This window comes from Theropithecus gelada, chromosome 20, assembly GCF_003255815.1.
Source record: "Theropithecus gelada isolate Dixy chromosome 20, Tgel_1.0, whole genome shotgun sequence".
Taxonomy (NCBI): Eukaryota; Metazoa; Chordata; class Mammalia; order Primates; family Cercopithecidae; genus Theropithecus; species Theropithecus gelada.
Window position 1 is genome coordinate 68,409,692 of NC_037688.1, and position 24,877 is coordinate 68,434,568.

At 41.1% G+C, this 24,877-nt stretch overlaps 1 protein-coding gene across 4 annotated transcripts in view; it reads right to left on the reverse strand.

Annotated features, from left to right (window-relative positions):
* Positions 1 to 1,768: 1,768 nt before the first annotated feature.
* Positions 1,769 to 24,877, reverse strand: part of MRTFB (myocardin related transcription factor B) — a 195,783-nt gene continuing 172,674 nt past the window's right edge. For 3 of the 4 annotated variants that reach the window (XM_025370712.1, XM_025370713.1, XM_025370714.1), the window contains 7 exons: positions 23,179 to 23,311; positions 21,329 to 22,366; positions 19,755 to 19,910; positions 16,828 to 16,986; positions 16,355 to 16,492; positions 10,397 to 10,457; positions 1,769 to 7,647 (listed from right to left, as the gene is read on the reverse strand). In XM_025370712.1, the coding sequence (XP_025226497.1) occupies positions 7,112 to 7,647; positions 10,397 to 10,457; positions 16,355 to 16,492; positions 16,828 to 16,986; positions 19,755 to 19,910; positions 21,329 to 22,366; positions 23,179 to 23,311 (2,221 nt within the window). In that variant the 3' untranslated portion in view covers positions 1,769 to 7,111. The remainder of the gene's footprint in view (positions 7,648 to 10,396; positions 10,458 to 16,354; positions 16,493 to 16,827; positions 16,987 to 19,754; positions 19,911 to 21,328; positions 22,367 to 23,178; positions 23,312 to 24,877) is intronic. The other variant, XM_025370716.1, reaches the window with a different exon arrangement.

Consider the following 24,877-nt stretch of genomic DNA (forward strand, 5'->3'; position numbering starts at 1 on the left):
TTACAGGCTTGAGCCACTGTGCCCGGCCTCAAAGGTCTTTATTTGAATCTTGGATGGGAAACACTTTAAATTCTTAACAATTAACCTGACTAAAAGCCCTTTTCTCACCATTAATAAAACTTCAGCTTTGGCCTGGACAGTACTAGCACTGAAATAATTTGGGGTTTGGATGCTTCTGACAAGTCTTCTGTATGTCCAATGGCAAGCAGGAGGATGCTGCAGAGTGAGCACCCATAGGGCCATCATTTGTGGATTTCCCAGTGGAATGACCTGTGACGCAATCGCATGAAACAAAAGGGGCACAGAAAATGTCGATCCATCCTTGTTTCTCATCTCATCACACAATGTAGGTTTAATTTAATTAGCCTGTCATGCATATTAACAGAAAAGATAGGACATCAAGATGAGATTTCTTTCTGAAAGTTAAATTGGAAGTAATATCTGGCCAGGTGCACACTTGTGATCCCTGCGCTTTCAGAGGCTGAGGCGGGTGGATCGCCTGAGATCAGGAGTTCGAGACCAGCCTGGCCAACATGGTGAAATCCCATAGTTACTAAAAAATACAAAAATTGGCCAGGCGTGGTGGCACATGCCTGTAGTCCCAGCTACTTGGGAGACTGAGGCTGAGGCAGGAGAATCACTTGAACCTGGGTGGCAGAGGGTTGCAGTGAGCAGAGATTATGCCATTGGACTCCAGCCTGGGTGACCGAGCAAGACTCTGTCTCAAAAAAAGAAAAAAAAAAAAAGAAATAAATAAAAGTAATAAAATAAAAAAATCTGTTGCAGGAAAAAACAATTTCTCCAATTAACTCTGACCTTGCCCAAGGGGCTGTCCGCCATGACAGCTTCCCCAGAGTTCTCTGTGACATCCCTTACTCACTCCTCTTGGGCTCCCAGGGCACGTGCTATGCTTCCTTTGGCACGGTTTTCTCTCACACCAGCAGAGAGGTCTATTTTCTCCCCAAGGGCAGAATCTCTGCCTGGAACATATGATACTTTACAAATGGTTTAACTCTTTGTGCATCATCTCACTGGTCTCTTGAGGCTGCACTCTGGTTCCCTAAGTGTAATGAACATTCTGCTGTGTTTTGGTAATCAATATCTTTCTTTTCCCCCTTTCTGTGGTTGATACTCTGTCCTTTTTTCTTAATCAAATATTGATACATACATTACAGTTATTAGAGTTTACTCATTACTATTTTGTTTCTTCAAAGCAAAGAGAAAAAAATATCTTAATAAAACTGTTTTAAATGTTGGCTTCTGAGGTGAAATTAAATGCCACCTTACTAAAAGAATACTGAATTCTAAACATCATTTTTTACGGTCTATAAAAATACCTCATATAAATAGTTGCTTTTGAAACTTGGCTAGGTTGAAGGATTATGTGGGTCTTTCAGGAATTGTGGTGGTGGTGCATTTATACTATTGAATCGAGTCGGTTTTCATTGTGTGTGTGTGCGCGAATGTGAAAATCAACCCCCTAGGGAGAACTACATATTTCTAACTTTCACTGTGGAAGAAAGAAACTGACTTTGGTGTAAATCATGACATGTTCAAGTTCAGCTCATGCCTGTGAGTTTCTATTTTGTATCTCATGGTCTGGGATCCAGGGGAGGGTGACAAGTTCACAGGCTTTGCCCGGTGGCTTTCTGTTGTGAGTTGTGTGCTGAAGGTACAGTGTCTCCTCCTAATAAATCCACTCCCGTTCCACAGTCTACAATGGCTCCACCAATCCATAGGGAGTGGTCTTTCCTCTGCACAGCAAGAATCATAGTACATCAAAATGTCTTTTATTTGAGACACAAAAATGCAAAATTGCTGAGATATCAAACATTTCCCGATCAGCTACAATACTGCCACTATGTACAAAAGATCTGATGATAAATGTGCACACATATAAAAATACAGTATGCATTACCTATGTACAGTACATGTGCAAAATGTATGGCATTCAAACATGATATGGAATTGATTTCAGGGGTGCAAACAGCAAATACAAAGGCATCATGGTTTTTCTTTTAAAAAACAACATAAAGGCAATACATGAATGGACCCCCGATTGCCATAATTTTGTGTTGATTAAACGAGTGCTTTAGCAAGCAGGGCTCTGCAGATTGGTATCTTTCTCCTTTTTTTCATAAAGTGAGATGCTAAGACATAATGTGACAATGAAAAGAAGAAGAGAAACACCTATCACATTGCATTTCTACTGCAAGCAAGAAAAGAAAACTAATTTCTACATAGAAAAAAACTTTGTATTACTACTGAATGTTATTCTTAAACCAACAAAACGACTCTATGCTATTTTACATGAAAACAATAGAGAAATATCTACATCTTTGTGAAAATTATAACCTTAAATGGATAATACCTTTTTGGGACTGATTTTTGAGATCTCATTAGTCTCAAATTTTAAATAAAAAGTGCCTCCTTTTGGCAAATACTTGGCAATGCCTTTGGTTCCTTTAAAGCAAGTTTGCATTACTGTTGGTTACTTGAGGTCAAGTACTTTTGGTAGACACTAAACCCTTTCCTAAATGCTTCTTCTTCCTACCAAATTAGCAAGATTCCTTACAGCATCACGTAGAGAGGTAATTGTTATGACTTTCAGTATTCTATAAACTTTGTTAAAGCTTTGTCTTAGTAGTTGGCATAAAGCTCTGTTAAACACTATAGATGTGATGATATCTCTGATAATATATTTTATTTGATTCCCGACAGCACCTTGTAGATCCGAGATTGCCATCTTATTGTCACAAAACTATGACATCACAGAGCAAAGTGTTTGCATGGAGGGTAAGAGCTCTTCTGTAAACATGTGCAGCTTTTCGAATTGTAGGCCTTCCATGAAAGATTTCAGGTAGAAACCCTTTGTAATGATGTGTTTCCTTGGATACTGCAAGAAAGGGTGAATGCGGAAAAAACACGGACCTGCTTATTGCCATGCAGACAGAGTCACTTTACAAATAAAAATGTAGCTCAGAGAGACTGCTGAATGAGCAAGTTATTGAAGGTTTGAACCAGGAAAAAAAATTACTACCTCTTAGTTGTTTTCCAGTTTTGACTGAAATCACTTAAAAGATGAGTTGAAATGCAGTTAGGATGCTCTCCAGATACACACTGATGCACTTGTCAGCTATGTTCCTTGAAAAACCTGGCCTTCCAGTTAATGTTCTTTGATAAGTTTGGGATAGTTTCATGGCCTCTAGGGCGGTGGGGTGGTGTGTATGGGTATTCTGTTGTCAGTATTCAACATTCATGTTTACAGCAGCGGATATTGAAAAATGGAGAGTTATTTGTGAATTCGGTTACATTGACACGTGTTGCTCTGCTGGTAGACACTGAATAGCTGTTCTCTTTACATTTCTCTAAAAAGTCCCCAGCGGCACCATGAGCTCCCCATCCAGGTGACAGCCAGGACTTCTGTGAGGCTAGCAGCAGGTGGGTGCATGGAAGCTGGTGAGGATGTATACTGAAATGTGGGCTTCTCACAAATATTTAAACCCTGCCAAAGTGCTTTGCCACGTCTCTAAGGCCTAGTCCATTTGAGGACAGTAAAGGGACTATCCCATCACTTGTGGGGACAGCCATTTTGTCAACTGCTATGGCTGATTTCAGCCTGGGAATTCTGAAAGGACTCTGAAGAAAGCTATGCTGCCTGGAATGATCTGGAGCTGAGGGTCCAGGAAGCCTGAGTCAGCTCTGGTGACAAAATAGGTAGTGCGCTCCTGAGCCATCACTCAGGGTATGCTGACTGCACAGTTCAGAGGTGCTATCTCATTACTATGACTTTGCCTTCCATAGGCAGCAGCTTGCAGGCAACACCACCCCGCCTTTGCCACTGTTTCTAAACAGCGCTGAAAGCCAAAAAGTGTCAGTTACATGGATCACAGAACCATGCGGCTTTTAAGAAGGAAATTTAAATAACATCTCTTTAGAATTACAAAAATATTCATATGAAACAAACACAATAGTATCTAAGCAAGAAATTCCACAAATTCAGAATACATCTATGTACAATTATGTGGCAATATTATACAGTAGATTGCACATTTCAGGAAAAAACACTAGAACGTGAACCACTAACACTGTCCTATGAGGTTTCCTAATAGATGCTTTGCTGAAATGTACAAGATGACCACATACCCCTAGACTTTCAAAGACTTTACAGAAGTTTTGGTATAACTTTTAAAATTCATCCCACCCCCAGTAGGATGATCTGATTATCTACATACAGCACAAAGGTAAGGCTGACACTACTGTGTTTTGAGAACATGTAGGAAAGTAAGATGGGGATGTGAGATAATGCCTTTCTAGGAGTTACTTTCTTGGCAGTATGATACTTTGCAATATGATACACAACAGTACCACTGCTTAAACCACACACGTGCATAATGAAAATTCAACTGGCAACTTTGACTTGTGCTGTAATGGCTGTGACACTAACCTAAACAACAACAACCAGTCTTTAGCCAACATCCACCCTTTCTCACTGCACTCACCATCACGTGCACTGAGTCGGGTCAGAGGGGCCTTGTTTACAGGGCCTCATCTTTGGTCATGTCACATGAGTGTGGGCACACAGCGTGCCCTCACTCTGACCTGGAACATGCAGTGGAGATCCTGGAGAGCAGCACTCGTGTCACAGGTGCCTGGCTGGTGACTCAAGCCAGGGGAGAGGAGGGTCAAGTGGAATGGTGCAAATGAAGTGGCTTGCAGAACTAATGGGCTAGAGACGCCTTGCCTTTTTAAAAATGAAATACTGGTTTATAAAGGTTTAAACACATATGTGAAGTGGGGACTTTAGCAATTCATAGTCAAGAGAGTAGGCTAATGAGATAGCATTTTTTTTGCACTGCACTGTGTATTTTTGGAGAGCAACCTTCCTGTGGCATGTTTCAAACCCTATTTTAAAAAGCAATAAAGGGACCAGAGAGCTAGAAAACTTATCTATACAATTCAGGATTATGGAAATATAAAGTTATTCAATGAGAGTCAATGGCACTAGTGTTCGGTTACCTCCTACAGTCCCACTGATATTTGGTGCTAATTTAATATGCCATTCAAATCTGAATGAAGAAGATGCTCAGGGTCTAAGTATGGACCTGATAAGCCCAGACAGAAACCCTCAGCAAAAACACTGTGGCCAAGAACTGTAAGAAAAATATTTTCCCAAGTAAATAGCCTGGCCCTGGAGACAGGCCCCTCTCAATGGAACTGACTGGAGGATTCACAGAACGTCTAGTGTGGTAAACTCTTGTAGGGCTTGGTCAAATGACGGTGTTCTGGTTAACAGAGAGTTACTGTATCCCATGCGTTGGTTTACCAATTTCTGAACACTTAAACTATTCATCACAGACTACACTGAGCACAGTGGCCTCTGCCTTGAACCGCCTGAAAGGCACATGAGCACTGTTAGTGCCTTTGAGTCAGGAAGTGCCAGTGAGCAGAGGGCTTCAGCGTGCTCATGCTGGAAAAGCAGACTTTTGTTACACATAGTAAAATTTATAAACCACACACACACAAATCAGAAATAAGATCAGCTCTTAGGCAAAACACAAACCCAGAAATGATTCACAAATTCTTTCCAAATAACGGGTCAGGCTGCCTCTCGCATGTCAGTATGGAACATTTACCATTTTGTGACCCAGGGGAACCAACCTGACCCGAGGGTTTACACAAGGGTGAGGTGGAGAGCACAATATTATTACTTAAGAAAAACCTCCATGCTCTTTTGGTAGATTTCAGTTTTTTGTTATTTACATTTTGTCATATACCTCAATGACTAGCTTGAAATAATCCTGTGATAGTTGGCATTTTAGAAAATTCTTAAGAAATGACTTGACTTAACAAATATGTAATAACTGTTTTCTATATTAACAACACTAATAAAGCCTCCAGTTTTTCAATCTTAGGCTTGACAATATAGTGAGAGCTCTGGTAGAACATCCAGTTACAAGCCTGTAAAATGATAACCAGGGTTAGTGACAGAAGAAAGAGGGCCAGGGCGGGGACCTGGAGGCCCACCTCATGGCACAGTCTGACCTGTACTCATCATGGGAATGTCCTGGGTAGATGACAGACCTTCCCCTTACCTTCCATTCTTCTAACTCATCAGCTCAGAAAGATATTTCATGCTAAAGCCTTTTCTTGGTTCTTTGAGATGGGTCTGGTTACCTGAAAGTTAGTCAGCAATTCTTTAAATACAGAAATACACGTGGCTCAAGTACTCTAGAAATATTCGAGCTATTAAAAAAGTAGGACCTTGGATACCCATTTTCTTACCCCAATGTAGGCTGTACATATCACAATGTCAGAGCATACATACAAATGTCTAATATATACATTAAAATCAATCTAACCAACCCAGAAGGTTGCTAATAGAATTTTCAGTGTTATCAGTATACCTGGACTTCTGACAGTATTTTGTAGGTATCTTCTGTTTATGGTGAAAGATCTTGTATTTAAATTTAAATTTGGAAATATAAAGTATGATTCCAAAAATCACAAAATAAACTACAACATCAAAAAAAACAACACAGGTTTCTGAATAGAACAAAAAGTCTTTAGCCAGAAGCGGTCATTGAACCGGCCAGGGCTCTCTACTGCCTTTGATCTCTGCCGTGTCTCGGGCCTGGCTCTGGCCATCTCTAGGAAGTACCAAGTGCAGTGACCTCTCACCTCCCTCACATCAGCCTCAGTTTTTGAGTGGAGCTGTCTGCCTTTTATTTAGGGTCTTAAAGTGATCAGAGAGATTTAAATGTAGTTAATTACCAGAATCCTAACGTCACTGCTGCGTATATTACTCTTCTTTGTTTTTTGTGTAAAGGTACTTTTCATTCTTTACTGAAGTCTGGAGAAACATAAGAGTCGTCTTTGACTGGTGTGTTTTTCAGAAGGCCCTGTGCTATGTTAAACTGTAGAAATTCACTACTGAACACAATGAAATGTTTTCAAACTTGGGTTCCAGGCTATGACCTTCCACCTATTCTTTCTGTGACAACATATTTTGATTGCAACAATGCAACTATAGATCTATCTCTAAAAACTGACCTTTTAGAATCTTCATGTTCTTAAACCTCATCAACTCTCAGATAAGAAATCTGTGACGTTAGTCCCATGGTAGTGGTAGGTCCTGTGGGTCTAGAAAGTCGGCGGAGAACATGCTTGGGGTGGTGGTGCTGAGAGGAGTGAGTCCTGAAGAGGAGTTGGGCATGGTAATGTCCAACCACTCCATGTTATCCAAGTTTGAGTCTGACAGGTCGAGAGACAGACAGGGAGTACCTGCAGCAAACTGGGTCTCGGAAGTCTCCATGGGTGAGTGTGAATGGTCCAGCATACCTGAGTGACTCAGCAGGTCATTCTGGAGGTCCTCGATCAGAGAGAAGGGCTCTCTGTCTTCACTGCTGCTTTGTAATGGAGCAATTTCATTGGCTGAGGGTAAAGTTCCATCCAAGAAAGCTTCTAGTTGGTTCTCTAAGCTGGCAGATAAACTGCCCATAGGTTCTAAAGATACAGGTGGTGCCATTTGGACTTGGGGTGGTGGCCGGGACACCACTGTATTCACTGGCATTGTGGTGATGCTGGCTGTCACTGGTCTCATTTTGGAAATAGGAGAAGGTTCTTCTTTTATGGGGAGGGAGATCTCTGTGTAAAATAAATGAAGTAATTAGTAACTAAAGATTTACTACTACTTAAAAATTTTTATTAATTACTAGGACAGTTACTTTACTATTATGCGATTCCTTCTACGCACGTCCATCTTAGAAGTAGGAAGAGAATGCTATTGGTCAGGTACAATCCTTGACAACCTTTAGGATGATGGATCATTTTAGTTAAATAGATAAACATAAAAGTTTACTACATTCTTTTTATTGTAAATTTAGTCAGCAGACTGTCCAAGGCCAGTTTATTACATTCTGATATGCTTTAAATTCTTTCCAGTAAGACTAAGCATTAAAAGCAGTTATATCTCACTAGATAAGAATCAATGGTTTCAGATTATTTTATCTTTGAGTCCTTATTTTGTCATTTAAAGTTTTAAGATAGGGCTCATATCATCCTATGAATCTATCTATAGCAGCATGATACTCCTAATATAAATGTTGAAATGTACATCCTAAGTTTGTGCTGAGACATGAAGTACATCCTCATGTTATAAAAGAGGTAATTCTATTCTTCTTTCCTTTTTTTTTTTTAATCATCATTACAGTTGGACTGGGTACCTAATTTAGCCAAGTGCATTCTGTGTAAAGTTCTGAAAATATACAATGGCATTTGATTTCATTTCTGAATTAAAGCTAACACATGGTCCCTCTGATCCTTTTCTTTTAAGGTGAGGTGGATCACTTGATTATTTCTTTCACTTTTTGGTCTTGTTTTCTGAGTTTATATAAAATTTTGATTTGGTAAATGTCTTCATTATGTGTTATTCCCTGCCAGATCAAGTAGCAAATTAACAGACCATCTTCTATAAATACTAGTGTTCACTAAACTACATATATGAATAGAGTATCTTTTAAAATTTTATGAGGATATGATTGGTTTCATTTATATGCAGATACACTAGGAAAAATTTAATTAACAATAGCTCTTAAAGCTCAATGATTGGTATGTACAAATGGCTGAGAAAAGGAACTTACAATTTGATTCTTATAAATGAATTGTCAACTGTGTGTACTGCATTTATTTTTGAATGGTTTGTTACTTTTAGTTATCAGTAGTCATCTCTAAAACTGTTTTGAAAGCTTTAAGTGTAATCTAAGTAACTATTCTTTTTATTTTTGTTATTTTTATTTTTTTGAGACGGAGTCTTGCACTGTTGCTGAGGCTGGCTGGAGTGCAGTGGCATGATCTCAGTTCACTGCAGCCTCTGCCCCTGGGTTCTGGTGATTCTTCTGCCTCTTAGCCTCCTGAGTAGCTGGATTACAGGTGCCCTCCACAATGCTCAGCTTATTTTTGTATTTATACAAAATACAAAATATAGTTTCACCATGTTGGCCAGGCTGGTCTTGAACTCCTGACCTCAGGTGATTTGCTTGCCTTGGCCTCCCAAAGTGCTGGGACTACAGGCAAGGCCAGGCACAGTGTCACTAGTAACTAGTCTTATAACTAACTATATAAAACTTGGTTCTCATTATTACTGATGTTAGTAGACAATAAGATGAAATAATACACTTATTAGATACTTTGTCATAAAAAAAAAATCCCATTTAGAAAATAGCTGGATGGTTTGTGTCACATTTTAATTTCCAAGTTTAAGGCGCCTGCCACCATACCGGGCTAATTTTTGTATTTTTAGTAGAGACAAGGTTTCATCATGTTGGCCAGGCTGGTCTCAAGTGATCCACCTGCCTCAGGCTCCCAAAGTGCTGGGATTATAGGCGTAAGTCACTGGGGTTGGCCAGCTTAAATTATTTTTGTAAGGCCAATATAATTCTTAGCAAAAAATACTATTGGCGTTATGTAGAGCTATAGTCAAATATCAATTCTCCATGTCAACGTCAACTTCAGTGTCAAATGATACATGCTATAAATGGAGAACTTCTGATCACTATTTGAAAATTCAAATAAAACTTTCATCAGGGTAATTTTAAGACTACGCTAAATATGCAAATACTATCCAGGATTTTTTTTTTTAAATATTGATTTTTATACTTATTTTTAAAGATATGTAAGCTGAGGCAATATCCTTATTCTTTTTGTGGCTCATGTCCCTTTTAAATAAAGATGATATAAATCTAAGATTTCATATTATATTGTAGAAAATGCTTTAGCATTGACTTTGAATTTTAAGAAAGATACTGGAGCTCATGCTAGGTAGCTTGATGTCACATAATTAAGGTAGTATTGTAATGTTTTCATCCCATTACAAAGACATACGCATGGAACAAGTTTTGAAGCTTTTCAACATGGAATTTAAATCTGGTTCTGCTTTGCTATCTTGTCTTTGTTTTTTAGCAGGCATCTATCTGTGGAAAAATCTCACGTTGTATTACTGTTTTAAGCTATCACGGTTCACTGCACCCTTGACCTCCTGGGCTCCAGCAATCTTTCTACCTCAACTCCCTAGTAGCTGGGACCCCAGGGGTGTGCCACCATACCCTGTTCATTTTTAAAATTTTTTGTAGAGACGAGGTCTCATTATGTTTCCCAGGCTGGTCTTGAACTCCTGGGCTCAGATTCCCAAAGTGCTGGGATTACAGATGTGAGCCACTGCGCCTGGCTGTAAGTTCTTTTAATGGCCTATATTTAACAGATTTTAAAACAGTAAATTCAGTTGGAAGAACACGTTTCTCAGTGTCTAAAGATAAGCTATGAGTGCTTAAGAAAAGCTTTCATGTACTTGTGTTAAGAGATGCCTTCCTGTGAGGATCTGATGTGACTTTTGACTTACCTCCACTCTTAATGAGTATATCAAAGAGGTCATCCATCTGCTGACTGTGTGCGTTGGAAATCTACAATGAAGCAGAGTACAAATTAGGTTTCTTTCATACAAACCTGGAAGCATTATACAATTAGGAGTCCTAAGGGACTTTCTAGACGATTTAGTTCTAATCTATCATGTGATAATTTTCAAAACACTGAGGTCACCTGAGAAGTTAAGCCATTTACCCAAGCTGTACAGCTGGTTAGTTGACACAGCAAGAACAGGGATAGTTAGTACCCAGCTGAACTGACTTCTATGCTTCCCTTTTTTTCCTATCACTGAATTGTATTTTGAGAGGCCTCTAATACCTTATTTTAAAAGTGTCTTTATTCACTTGTATTTAGGTAAAAATTTGTACAGGTGTATGACACTACATATATTTGTTGAGCTCTTATTGAGATTTACCTGACATACAGTAAGGTGCACTTATGTAAAGCATACAATTTGTTATGTTTTGACATATAAATATACCCATGAAACCATCAACAAAATCAAGATAATGAACATATCCATTGCCCCTAAAGTTTCCTCATCTTCTCATCCCTAGGCAACCCCCAGATCTGCTTGCTTTCACTATGGATTAGTTTTATATGAATGGATTTGTACTGTTTGTACTTTCTTGGTGGTAGGGGAAGGACCAGCTTCTTTCACCCAGCATAATTATTCTGAGATTTACGCGTCTGTAGTGTGTACCTCAGGAACAGTTCATTTTTTTTTTGGTTGCGTAGTACTGCATTGTATGGAAATAACAGCAGTTTATTTATTCATTGACTTGTGGACGGACATTTGGGTTTCCAGTTTTTGGCTATTACAAAAAAGTTGTGAACATCTGTGTACAGGTCCTTGTATAGACATGTGTTTTCTTTTCTCTTGGGTAATTAAGAGTGGAATGACTGGATCACAGGTTAGGTATAGGTTTAACTTTCAAAGAAATGTCCAAACTGTTTTCCAAAGTGACTGTTCCATTTTATATTCCCACCCTCAGTATATGGTATAAGATTTCTAGTTGTTCTTCATTCTCACCAATACTTTGTAGGGTCAGTCTTTTCAATTTTAGATATTCCATTAGGTGTGTAGTGGTATTGCACTGGGGTTTTATTTTGCATTTCCCTAATGACTAATGATGTTGAACATCTTTTCTAGTGCTTATTTGCCATCCACTTACCTTTGGGAAAACGTATGTTCAAATCTTCTGGCTACTGCAGATTTCTTCTGCTTGCTGTTTGCATGGTCTATCTTTTTCTAACACGTTTGCTTTCAATGTGTCTTTGTATTTAAAGTATGCCTCTTGGAGATACATGCATTAGTTATCTATTGATATATTCTAAATTATACCAAAACATAATGGCTTAAAATTATTTTGTCACAGTTTTGTGGGTCAGGAATGGTTTTGATGGGTGGTTCTGGCTTCGGGTCTTTCATGAGGTTGCAGCCAAGACATTGGTTAGGTTACTGTCAACTGTAGGAGTGGCTGGGGAATGCCCTCGACTGGCAAGTTAGTGCTGGCCATTGACGGGAGGCCTCAGTGCCCCTCCATGTGAGCCTCTCCAGATGGCTGCTGACATGTCCACATGGCATGACAGCTGGCTTTTCCAGATGAGCAATCCAGGGGAGAGCAAGGAAGAAGGGGCATGCCTTTTATGACAGCCTCTGGAGTCACATACCATCACCTCTGCCAATTCTGTTTGTTAGAAGTGAGTTGCTAAATCCAACCCAGGGAGGAATGTCAAAGAATTTGCAGACATATCTTAAAATTGCACACAGTGAGTATGGCTTTTATATCCATTCTGACAATTTTTTGCATTTTAATTGAATTGTTTAGTCATATATGTTATAATTACTGACATGGTTAAGTTTGGGTTTACTATTTTATATTTGTCTTCTATTCATTCCATCTAGTTTTTTTTGTTATCCTGTTTTTCTTTCCTGTCTCCTTAAAAAAAATTGACATTTTTGTATTCTAATTTTTCTTTCTTCTTCTTTTTTTTTTGAGACAGTCTCACTTTGTCACCCAGGATAGAGTGCAGTGGCACAACCTCGGTTCACTGCAGCCTCAACCTCCTGGGATCAAGTGTCACTCCTGCCTTAGCTTCCCAAGTAGCTGGGACTACAGGTGTGCACCATCACACCTGGCTAATTTTTGTCTTTTTTGTAGTGATGAGGTTTCATCATGTTGCCCAGGCTGGTCTTAAATTCCTAGGTTCAAGCAATCCTCTCACTTTGCCTCCCAAAGTGTTGAGATTACAGGTGTGAGATGCCATGCCAGGCCTTTCTATTGATTTTTTTTTAAGCTATCTTGAATTTTTAAAATTGTTACCATTGATATGCAATACATATCCTTAACTTAATGTCAGGCTACACTGAATAAAACATAGAGATCCTACAACCACACAGATCCACTCATTTCCTCCCCCATCCTTTATTAATTATTATTTTTTTGAGACCGAGTCTTGCTCTGTTGCCCAGGCTGGAGTGCAGTGGTGCCATCTCTGCTCACTGCAAGCTCCACCCCCCGGGTTCACGCCATTCTCCTGCCTCAGCCTCCTGAGTAGCTGGGACTACAGGCACCCGCCACCACGCCCGGCTAATTTTTTTGTATTTTTAGTAGAGACGGGGTTTCACCATGTTTGCCAGGATGGTCTCGATCTCCTGACCTCGTGATCTGCCCGCCTCGGCCTCCCAGAGTGCTGGGATTACAGGCGTGAGCCACCGCGCCTGGCCTATTAATTATTTTAAGTATCGTCTACACATGCTATACACTCCTCAAGACAATGTGATCTTTGGTGGTGAACTAACACAATTTTTCTTTATCTGAAAATATCTTTACTTCACTTTCATTTTTAAGGGATATTTTAACTTGATAATAGAATTCTGGCTTGACAGTCTCTTCCACTTCTTCCTCCCTAAAAACTTTTAAACGTGCTGTTACACTCTTTTCCAGTTTTCATAGTTTTTGATGAAAGCTTGACATTAATCAATTAGTTGTTTGCTCTGTGTGAAATGTGTTTTTTCTCTTGATGCATTTAAGATTTTCTCTTTGTTTTGTCAACAATCTGACTGTGATGTGATTTATCCAGCTTGTTTATCGAGCATCTCAAAGCTATAAATTTGTCTTTCATCCTATTTGTGAACATGTCAGCCATTGTTTCTTCAAATATTTGCCTCTCCAGTTCTTTCTCTCTTGTTCCGGGACTTCTCTTCTACCTATGCTAGACTGTTTGTTTGAATTATATAAAACAGGGTTCTGAGGCTTTGTTCACTTAAAAAAAATCTTTTGCCCCCATCTCTGTTATTCAGATTAGATACGTTATGATCTATCTTCAGGTTCTTGACATTTTTTCCCCTGCCATCTCCATTCTGGTAAGTTCATCTATATATTTTTTTTCATTTCAGATACTGTACTTTTTTAGTTCTCAAATTTCCATTTAGTTCTCTTAAAAATCATTTCTGTATATATATGGATCCCTTTTAATTGATTACAAGCATATTTCCTTTTCCATCACTGAGGACAGTTGTAATAGTAGTTGCTTTGAAAATCTTGCCTGCAAATTCTAACATCAAGATGAGCTCAGGATTGGTCTCAGCCTTTTTCCTTTGAGAACAGGTTACATTTTCCTGATTCTTTGTATGACGCATGTTATGGGTAAGTGTTATGGATGTTAAACTGTGGTGACTATGAATTCTGCTGTTATTCTCAGATGAATGGTTTCTATTGTTTTAACAAGCTATTAACTTGGTTACACTTAAACTTCAAAATGTTTCTTGGGTAGATGTTCCAATCTCACTTTAGATCTTTTGTCTTCAGCTGAGCTGCTATGCGTCTATTCCATGCCTGTATGGCTTAGGGGTCAGCCAGAGATGTGAGCACACAGAATTTGGGGATCTCCCCTCTAGCTCTTTCCCTCTGGTTGCTCTCAATTCAGTTCTCTGGATTTCCAGGCCATAAAGACTATGGCTTTTCCACCAGTAACCATGCCACTTAGCTGGACCCCAGAGTAAAAGCAGCGAGAAGAGGGAAATCATGCCACATCACTCCCTTCCTTTGAGTGTGGGTTCCCCACCAGAGAATGACTGCTTCTATTTACTCTTCAATGCCTTCAGGTAGTTGCTTTTTGTTATGACCAAGATTAATAGCTATTATCTATGGGAAGACTGAACCAGTAGGGCCTTACTTAGCCACTCGTGGAATTGCAAGTCTGAGTAAATGTATTTAAACGAACTTTGGTGCTCAGTGGCATATAAGGAAGTCCTACAGGTGGCTACTCATTTGAATAACCAAAACCCAATGTAGAACCTCAGTCTATAAACAGGAACCCAGAGACATGTAAATACCAGAGATTCCAATCAGCTGTCTTACGTTACAGTGGAAGATTCGTCAAGTAAGCAGGACTTAGGAAGGATGGGTGCTATCTTTTTGTTTTCTTAAAAACTGCAGTTAAGCTCTTGGCAATTCACTTCATCTCTGCTCCCTGTGAAGACAATAGATAGCACTCCGAATGGACCATCAGGAAGGAGTGTAGTCCAGCACCACCTGTTTGATTTCTTATTGCAAATGTTTGAACCTATCTTTGAAATCTGACTTCTCCCTCGCAGACAAGGGCCTTTGCTGAGTCTGTAAGTAAGGAACGTCTTACAACTCAAAGTTACGTCCCTTCAATACAGTTAATAAAAGAAACATACGGCAGGTTCCACTTCCTCCAAGAGGCAGCCCTCCACAGGTCCTGAGCTTCCCTGGATGTCCTTGGTGAGGGTGCCAAACTGACAAGGTCGCCTGGACTAAGCAGCTTCTGCAGATGCTCACTCAGGCAACCAAGTGGGTCAAGGCAGCATACGCATGACTGCATACTCCCTGGGTGAGGGACTGGCTTGTTAGGTGCTTGCTAGAAAAAGCGCAGAGCCCTTGGCCCCACGTTCCTTGGGTGCAGCTTGACCCACTGCATACACAGCCACCATGTGGCCCCAACAAGTTACCTCATGGAACACGGGAGCGGGGGAACTGGCACAACTGCGCTGATGCTCCTGCTGTTTGCCATGGATAATAAACAGTCCTGCTTGGATACTGTCTCTTGGTGTCCACCTTTAGCGCCCATGGAGTGGTGGCAGGGCCACTCCTTGAACCCTCTATGAGGCTGGGGTTATTCCCTGAAAGGTTAGTTTTAAGTTTTGACAGAAAGCTTTAGAGAGACAGAAAGATTGGAGGAGAGTTTAGGGTAATGTATGACAAGTGCTGTTGTGACTGGCACCCACCATGGGCCATCTGCTTTTACAAATAGGAACCCTAACTTCTTCCATTGCCTGGTATAGTTGGGGCTACTTCTGTTTTATCAGTGAAACCAGGAAGGCTCAGAGACCACATGGTCACCATGTGTGGTGAAACCAGGAGAACCTCAGGTCTGTTACCTCCAAGTGCATTTGCTCAGTGTATGAGCAAAGTCATTTGGATGGGCTGGCCTGCTGGGAGCAGAGGCTGCTAGAGACCAGAGAGATGAAGCAGGACCAAGTCAATTTAGGTGCTGGTGGCCTTGAATGTCAGACAGGTGGAACAGTGATACCATGTGTCATTTTGATGCTGGCCTGACACACGGTGGCTTTAGAAAAGGGACCTGTATAAAACATGTGTCCTGGTCATAATCAGATCTATCTCTAACATGACTGATACCCTTACCCCAAAGGAAAAGTTAAAGAGATAAACCCTGAATTTCTGAATAAACAGTAAATGCAGTTATACTGCTGCTGAAAGCTGTTTAAGGTCTTCATGATAAATGACATTTTGATTTTAAATAACCATGTAAAAATACAAGGTTATTTTTGTATTTCTACTGAGGCAAGTCAGTTTCATACAAGGGATTCTGTACAGGTCTGCTCGAGACTGAAGATGGGCACATCCACCATAGCCTTATGCACCGTGACCCTGCCCTCACTTACCTCTGGCAGGGGGGCCTGTGTGCTGCGTGTTTGCTTGATGGCCTCCTCATAGCGGGGGGGATCTTTTGTCTTGGCGACTGGGCTCCCAAATAGAGAGTGCTGGACGACAAATTGCTGGGGTGGCGGGGGTGAACTAGGCTGTGTCAAATAAAGAAGGAGTGCATATTACATCTTGACAATAAACCCTCTCTTTTCCTGGCTAGACTCGTCTCTGCTGTTCTCTATGTGCTGGCCAAATCAGGGAATTCATGAGCAGATTCTTTTAAGCACCTGTGAGGCTGACAGCACTGGTGGCCACCTCATATCACATCTTCACTGTGATAATCGCTGAGCTCCTCCTTCACAAGTTATCACTGAATTTTCAACAATTTTATCCCATTAATATTAGTCACTCCAAGCCCAAAGCACTAGGCTTTGGAATGATTTTATGCCCCTGTAGAACTGTCACAGATGCACAAGCCTCACAGGGTTACCTTGTTGGGTGTGTTAGGTCCATTTTGCAGGGATGGAAGCGGAGCATTTCTGGATTGAAGAACGCTGTTAGAGGCCTTATTGATAAAGGGCTGCTGGACAGCTGGAGCAGGATGTCTCTGATATGGAAGAACTGTATTTGATGCTGAGTTTGTGAAAACCTATAATGAATAAATGTTTCTCCATTAATTTGTTCTTTGGCTTTTCCTAATGAAGTAAAGAAAATCATGTTTTAGGGCAGGGGTCAGCAAACTTTTTCTGTAAAGGGCTACAGAGTATATAGCTTACGATTTGTGGGTCACCTGGCCTCTGTTGTTACCACTTGGCTCTGCCATTGCAGCCTGAAAGCAGCCACAGATAGTACACAGATAAATGCGTGTGGCTGTGTGCCAATGAAACTTTATCCACACAAACAGGCGGTGGGTTAGATTCGGCCCATAGGCCAGGTTTTGCTTACCCGTATTTTCGAGCATATGTGGTCCCTTTACGCAGTAACTTGCCTTTGATGGTGGTACAGACAGAGCTATGTGGTAAAACAGTGCTTGCTCTTTATAATTCTCCTCTTAAATGATAGTTGAGTTTCTTCTATTCCTCTCTAAGGTGAGCTCATCTATTCTTTTTTTTTTTTTTTTTTTTTGAGACAGAGTCTCGCTCTGTTGCCCAGGCTGGAGTGTAGTGGCGCACTCTTGGCTCATTGCAACCTCTGCCTCCCAGGTTCACACCATTCTCCTGCCTCAGTCCCGAGTAGCTGGGACTACAGGCACCCGCCACCATGCCCAGCTAATTTTTTGTATTTTTAGTAGACGGGGTTTCACCGTGTTAGCCAGGATGGTCTCGATCTCCTGACCTTGTGATCTGCCCACCTCGGCCTCCCAAAGTGCTGGGATTATAGGCGTGAGCCACCGTGCCCGGCCTACTCTCAAGTATTTAATGGCCATGACTAAGCTAATAATCCCGAGTCACTGCTCTGTTTCCAACCTTGTTCCCAGGCATCAAAGCCACTTACATCATCTTCCTAGGTATCTCAAATTAAAAATATTCCAAATGATTTTTCTCCTTTTTCCCCACTACCCCCTGCCTCTCAGCTTCTGAGGGAAAATAATTCTTGGTTCTGCCTTTTTAAAAACTTAGGTAAATAGGACTATCAGTCAACTCTGCTTTCTCCCTCAGTGTTCACACATCTCACTGACGCCTCTTGAATCTGCCGCTGCTCTCTGCTGTCCTGCGCCTGGCCCTCACTATCTATCACAGGAATTCTGCAGCAGCCTTGCGGCACAGACCCCCCATCACAACGTGTTCTCAAGGCATGGCCCCTACCACACTCATTGGCTCTCCTGATTTGGGTAAAACCCTAATCTTTGCCTGGCATGTAAGCTGCTTACTACTTGGCCCCCTTTCCATCCTACCTAAAACCTCAACCTGCTATGGTCACTGAATTTTCCAGTTTCTTGAAAATTTCTTCAAATACAAGCAAGGCCCCATTTAAAACTGGCCCCCTTTGGGGAGGCTATTTTCTGTTCTAACAGGCAAAGGTGCGAACTTCCTGCTGCGGAACTCCAAAATGTTTTGTTTAGCACCTCCATCAAGAGCCACAAGTTTTAGGGTCTTTTACAAATATGTGTCTATATTGCTGATATTGTAACTGTATTTCATAGAACTTGGTTTGCTCATAAAAATACTTAACACGTTCTATAATACTAATACTCCAAAAAACCTCTGAATTTCGTAAGCAGGAAAGTCTGTGTGTATATACCTCAAACAGTACAACCTCGATGGTGATGAGTTCTGTAAATATACTCCTATTTGAAACAATTAAATTTCCTTATATTTGGTAAAAAATTACTTCCTTTACACTAGAAGTAATCATTCCTAATTCTAGTATCTTGACACTTAGTGAAAAAGCCCTTATTTATCCTATCTACATATTTTTCCCTTTCCTCCCTAAAACAAATTGTCTTAACATTTGAACATTTACTAAGCTTTTAATTACACTAAATGGTATTTTGAGCTTTCCCCAAACTCAGTAACATAAAACCATGATTCCTTTAGCAGAGGAGATTCTGAAGCAGCACATCTGTTACATGTGACTGCTGCTTTCTGTCCCCAAAGCTGGTTTCACCCAGACAGTTCACACTATCCTGAGGCAGATCACAGGCACAACTCATTACCTGGGTTCTTTTATGTTGAAGAGTAAAACTCTGGGATTAATAATTTTCAAGGTTTAAAAGAGTAAGACCTATTTTTGAGGCCTAAGATTTTTCTAGCAAGGAGATGTGCACATAGCTCCACCTACTGGCTACTGGGGAATGTGGGAGAAATTTTTTGGTAGCTATTTGTATAGAGGACACTGAATCCTAGACCACCAACTTCATTTTAAAGATGAGGTAACTGACTCTCAGAGAAGGTAAGTGAATTTTGTGTGAGGCCAAACACCTAGGCAATGGTGAAATGGAATTGATGAGACCTTCTGGGCTCTTAATCTGAGATGGCAAAGTCTTACAAATGCATTTCAAGATCTTATTCAACATAAACATTTTGGGAGTATATTTTTCATCTTCAAATACCTTTTCCAAGGGAACAGCGTATCTTTTTTACTACAGTATGTTTAATTTGAAAAAATTTATTTTAAAATTCAGTAAATTTAATATATGAGGATTAAAAACAAATACTTTTGAAACTTTCCCTTGGAAAAGGGGTTAACTGTGAAGGCAAGCTATCTTTCAGTAATGAAAAGCTTTCTCCATTCCAAATAACTGGGAAATCTGCAGCCAAACGGCATCTGACCTAAGGCTCATTCCATCGGAGATGGATCACAGAACAGAATGAACAGGAGCTTCCCAAGGCTAATTTTACGAAGACGCTTGTTGAATGGATGATTGGAGGGTGGTAAAAATCAGTGACAGTTTACTGCTCCTTGGCATTTACAAACCTTTCTGACTTGTTGAGGCTGACTGAGCACATGCTGTGGGAACGTGTCTTGTGTCTGAGGTACAGCTGGGGCCAAGCCTGAGGCCAAGGCAGCAGTTGGTATTTGTGCAGCAGTTGCTATCTGAGGCTGAGTCTGCATTCCTGCTTGTGGTGAAGTCTAGGGAGGTGAATTGAAAAAAAGTCAATTTAATTGTCAGAATCAAAGTTAGAAATCACAATTTAGATGTAGAATCACTGGTCACTTGGGGATTGTATCTAAATGAAGACCAAGGTTACAGATACACACTTCATCTGCACAGAAATCTGAACTTTAATGATTCTAAACCAGAGAGGGAAACACCAGACCAGTCACTGCATGCTCTTCTTATTCCTAAGTAGCTAAGATTTTCATTTGAAAATTCTGAGAAAATGTAAATAATAAGAACCTAAGTTCTACACATAATAGCTCAGGTATTGTAATACTTGAAGAGCAACAAGGAAACTCGTGAGACCTAACTGTCCCAATTGCTTTTGGTAAGCTGCGTGTGCATTCCCTAGGGAGAGCCGGCAAGGGGCCAGGGCGCCCTCAGACCCAAGGATAAAAACACGGTTCTCGTTCCTACTACAGCAATGGCAGATTTGGACCAAAAAATTTAAGGATTTATTATGGAATAGACTTTCAATTTTGCAGATACCCTAAAGATAAAACAGAGGAATTAGAATTTTTTGCATGTGCCAAAGGGTCTGCAGGCCCTGCCTCCTAACCACAAGGATACAAGATGACTCCTCTCGCCTGTTTCAGGTATTTGGGTGTCGAGGCTGAGGAGCACTGGTTCAAATGGTTTCTTGTTCACTCGTGGTCCATGTTTGGTTAAAACTTACCAAAACTGCATGACACAGAACAACCTCAGGCAAATACACAGGTTATGTAGGCACAAAAGGGAATTTCATGCTCATCAGTGTTTTCTCATCTTTTTCAATTACATCCTCACTCCTAAATATTTGGTCATGTTTTCCTTAGTTTAGACATCTTCATATAAGCAGTAACTTTCAAGAACTAAATGTGGGAGGCAGAATATAAGAATGGGCATAAGAATAAAGGCTCTGCGGGCAGAACACCTGGGTTTAAATGCCAGCTCCATCCTTGGGGAACTCACTTGAGTACTCCTAGGCCTCAGCTCCTTATCCAGAGAGGGGTTGTATCACTTACATCTTCTAGGAGAAGGGAGGATGCAGTGAAGCCAGCCATTTAAAGTACTAGATGCTGTGCCTTGCCAGAAGAAGTGCTCGGCAGCAGAGACTATGATCACAATGATCAAGTCACTGGTGTGTAAAAAAAATGTCTGCATGGATGATACTGTGTTCATTCAAGGGAAATGGTAACAGAACTAGAAAAGCACCCTGTGTTTGTTTTCACTATATAAAAAGTGCTAGATATTCAGATTTCTGAATAACCCTCTCACACATGCATATGTTTCCTCTGTGAGGTCTCCTCTGGATGCATTTATGAAAGAGCTCAGGTATGGTTCCTTCCTTAGCAGGGTTTGCATTCCAAGCATGCTGTAAGGCAAAGTAGTTAGAAGATACACTTCACACCTGGAGTTTGAGGCTGCCTACAGGGAGTTGCACTGAGGTGACACTCGAGCCCTGGATGGACACTGGGAGCAGGAGCTGAGCAGTCTGCGTGGTCAGTAAAGCCTGGGGCTGAGCAACAACAGCAGGCGGTGGCTGTCCCTGGGAACTCACATAAAACTGCGAGACGACACTCTGCTGCTCTGCCTGGGCCACAGGGACCTCTTGCTTGATAACTACAGCCTTTTTGGCAACAAGGGTCTGGCCACCTGTAGAGACAGGCTGGCCTACAGTGTGGCTGGCTACTGGGATGGGCTGCCTGGAGCTGGAGCAGTCGGGGAGTGAGGCCTCGTCTTTGATGGAGGAGCCAAGGCTGCTGTGCTTCTGATCTGACTTGTTGACAGAATGACTTGGGGCACTGGGCTGGGGTTCCAGGGGCCGCTGTTGCTGCCCTCGTTTTTCAACCTCAAGTTGCATTTTCAGCACTTCCACGAGCTTCTGCTCTTGTTCCAGTTTCCTCTTCAGTTCTTCGATTTGCTTCTCTTTCTCCTGAAGCTTGCGATCCTTCTCGGCTGCATCCAGTTCCAGGTTCGACAGAGTGCTGCTGGTAGGACTCAGACTGTCTTCATTATTTGTCATTCTCAAAGGAGATGAACTCAAGAACTGTGAAGGAGACATCATGGTCATAATCTCGGTGAAAGTGTCTGCCATATTTGTGTCATCGGTACTGAGACTGGACTGTTCAGAGGGAGATGGTGAAATGGGCAGAGGGGAATGAACATTTTCCACACGGGCTGCGTTGCTGGTTCCTGTAGATGGCAATTCTGCCTTGAGAGTAGAGACTGGGCTAGTCACAGTGTTGTGTAGTGTTGTAACCGGCAAGGCCACAGTGACTTCTGGGTTACTGGTGACAATGGCTGACGATGACACTGCCACGATGCCCCCAGCAGCAAGGCCGCTGCTGTTCACTTCCTGGTAGGGTTTCAGGCGCTCAATGAGGTCTGGTTTGGTGCCTGACACTGGCAGACCCCTTAACTTCAGTTCTGTCTTCAGTTCTGACACCTGGAGGTACAAACAAAGCAGATCTCTTGGTATTGGAGCTTTCTGGCAAATCTACAGTACACTTTTGTGATGGGAAAGGTGCCTATGTCTGTCAGACAACTGTGTTACTGCACACCTGAAAGTGGAACTGGTTTTCTATTTAAGCACACAGAAACAGATAACTACAGACTAGAAGTACTCGAGGAGCCAGTGATACAGTAAGGGTTTTTAGAGGGTAATTCCGCTTTTATGTCAAAGCAGAGAGATACTACCAGGAATGATGACAGTACAGCTGCATTTACTGAGTAGCTGCCATGTGCAAGACACTGTTGGAAGTGCTCTATTCTTTCCACTCGTCTTCACATGACCCTATGAGGTGTCCGTATCATTATTCTTCCCATTTTACAGATCAGGAGGCAATGGGAAGAGAGAGGTTGAAGCACTCACTCACAGTACCACAGATAATAGAAGGCTGAGCTGTGATAGAAACCTAAAAAGGCTGGCCCTAGAGCTCATATTCTTAACTGTTACATTTTCCTGCTTCTCCCAAACTTGGCATTGAGCAGGGAAGAAAAAAAAAAATCACAGCCTCTGGAATACAGCAGAACTGGCAGGTGCCCGCACAAGGTACACACTCAGTAAACGACAGTTTTTGGTTGCTTTAAAAGAAAATTTAGTGGAAGTAAAAAGAAAGTACCTTTATAAAGATGATCATATTGTTGGTAAAGTTGAATGTCTATTGAAAACTACGTAATGTCTGCTAGACAAATCTGGCAAATCATTTACATGTTTGTGGTACTCAGGGGTGAATAAGCTCCAGTTGGAATTGTCACCTTTAAGTCATCCAGGCTAGAAGGCAGAGGTCCTGGCTTTCTCACAGGAGCAGATGTATTCTGTCTTGGTGTGTTAGGTGTGGTATTGTTCAAAGCTGAATTCCCACTGTTACTAGTTTTGTCATTGAGTGGCCTTCAAAAGAAAAAGAAAATTAGAGTTTATAATAAAATAATTTCTAGAATTGACATTGTTTCTATTAACAAGTTGACTAACTTATGAAGAGAAAGATACCATGGTCATGGATTTGGAAGGCTGAATATTGTAAATACGCCAATTACATTAGATCTCAATGAAATCCCTGCAGGTTTTGTTTGTTTGCTAGCATGGTGGAAATTTAGAAGGCGATTCTAAGCTTTATATGGAAATGCAAAGGACCAAGAATGGCCACGAATCCTTGAAGAAAAGCAAAGCTGGAAGAGTCACACCACCAGACATCAACGCATAATTAACGTAGGATGTTGCTGATACAGGGACAGAACGACAGGCAAATGACAGACTCCCAGCAAATCCAGAAATGGCCCTCTGCATACCTGGACCCTTGAGTTACCAAAAAGAGGACACCGTGATGTAGTGGAGAGAGGGCGGGACTTCTGATGGCACCACGCTACGCTGGAAATTCACACAGAAAAAACATGGCTCTTGATTGGCCCCACCTCACCTTGTTCCCAAAATCTACATGTGAATTATGAAAATCTTTCAGAAAAACAGAATAGTATCTTCATGGTCTTTGGGTAGACAAAGATTTCTTAAATAGGACATAAAAAGCACTAAGTAAAAGGGACATCTTTAAGATAGTGAAAAGTCAAGCCACAGTGCAGGACAACAGATCTGTAATATATATTTCTGACAAACACCTCATATCTAAAGTATATAAAGAGGTCTTTTAAAATCAGTAAGAAAGAGACAGAAAACCCAGTGGAAAAGTAGGGGAAAAATCTCAGATGTATCACAAGAAAGCATATCCCAATGGTCAATAAATAAAGGAACAATGGTTCAACCTCATTAGGTATGCGGAAAATGCAAATCACAACAGAATAGCCCTGCATTTTCAGCGGAATTGCTATAATAAGTAAGACTGATACCAAGTACCTGGGACAACCACAACAATCACACACTGCTGGCAGAGGTGTGAATGATGCAGCTATTTTGGAAAACTGTACTAAAGAAAAACATCTGCCTATCCTATGATCCTGCAATTCCATTCCTAGATAGACATCTAAAGAAAGACACATGTATGTATACCAAAAGACAGACTATTTACTACGGGGTGATTCATAATAACCCCAACTGGAAACAACCCAACTATGCATCAAGAGTGAGTTGGATGGTTAAATTACGGTACAGTCAGCCACGAAATATTAAACAAACAAAAAAAAGAACTGCTATCGGCACCAACAAAGATGCTCCTAGGTATACTGTAAGATTGCATGTATATAAAGTTCAAAAACAGGCAAAACTACACTTTGGAAGGCCGAGGCGGGCAGATCATGAGGTCAGGAGATTGAGACCATCCTGGCTAACATGGTGAAACCCCGTCTCTACTAAAAAATGCAAAAATTAGCTGGGCGTGGTGGCGGGCACCTGTAGTCCCAGCTACTGTGGAGGCTGAGGCAGGAGAATGGCATGAATCTGGGAGGCGGAGCTTGCAGTGAGCCAAGATTGCGCCACTGCACTCCAGCCTGGGCGACAGAGCGAGAC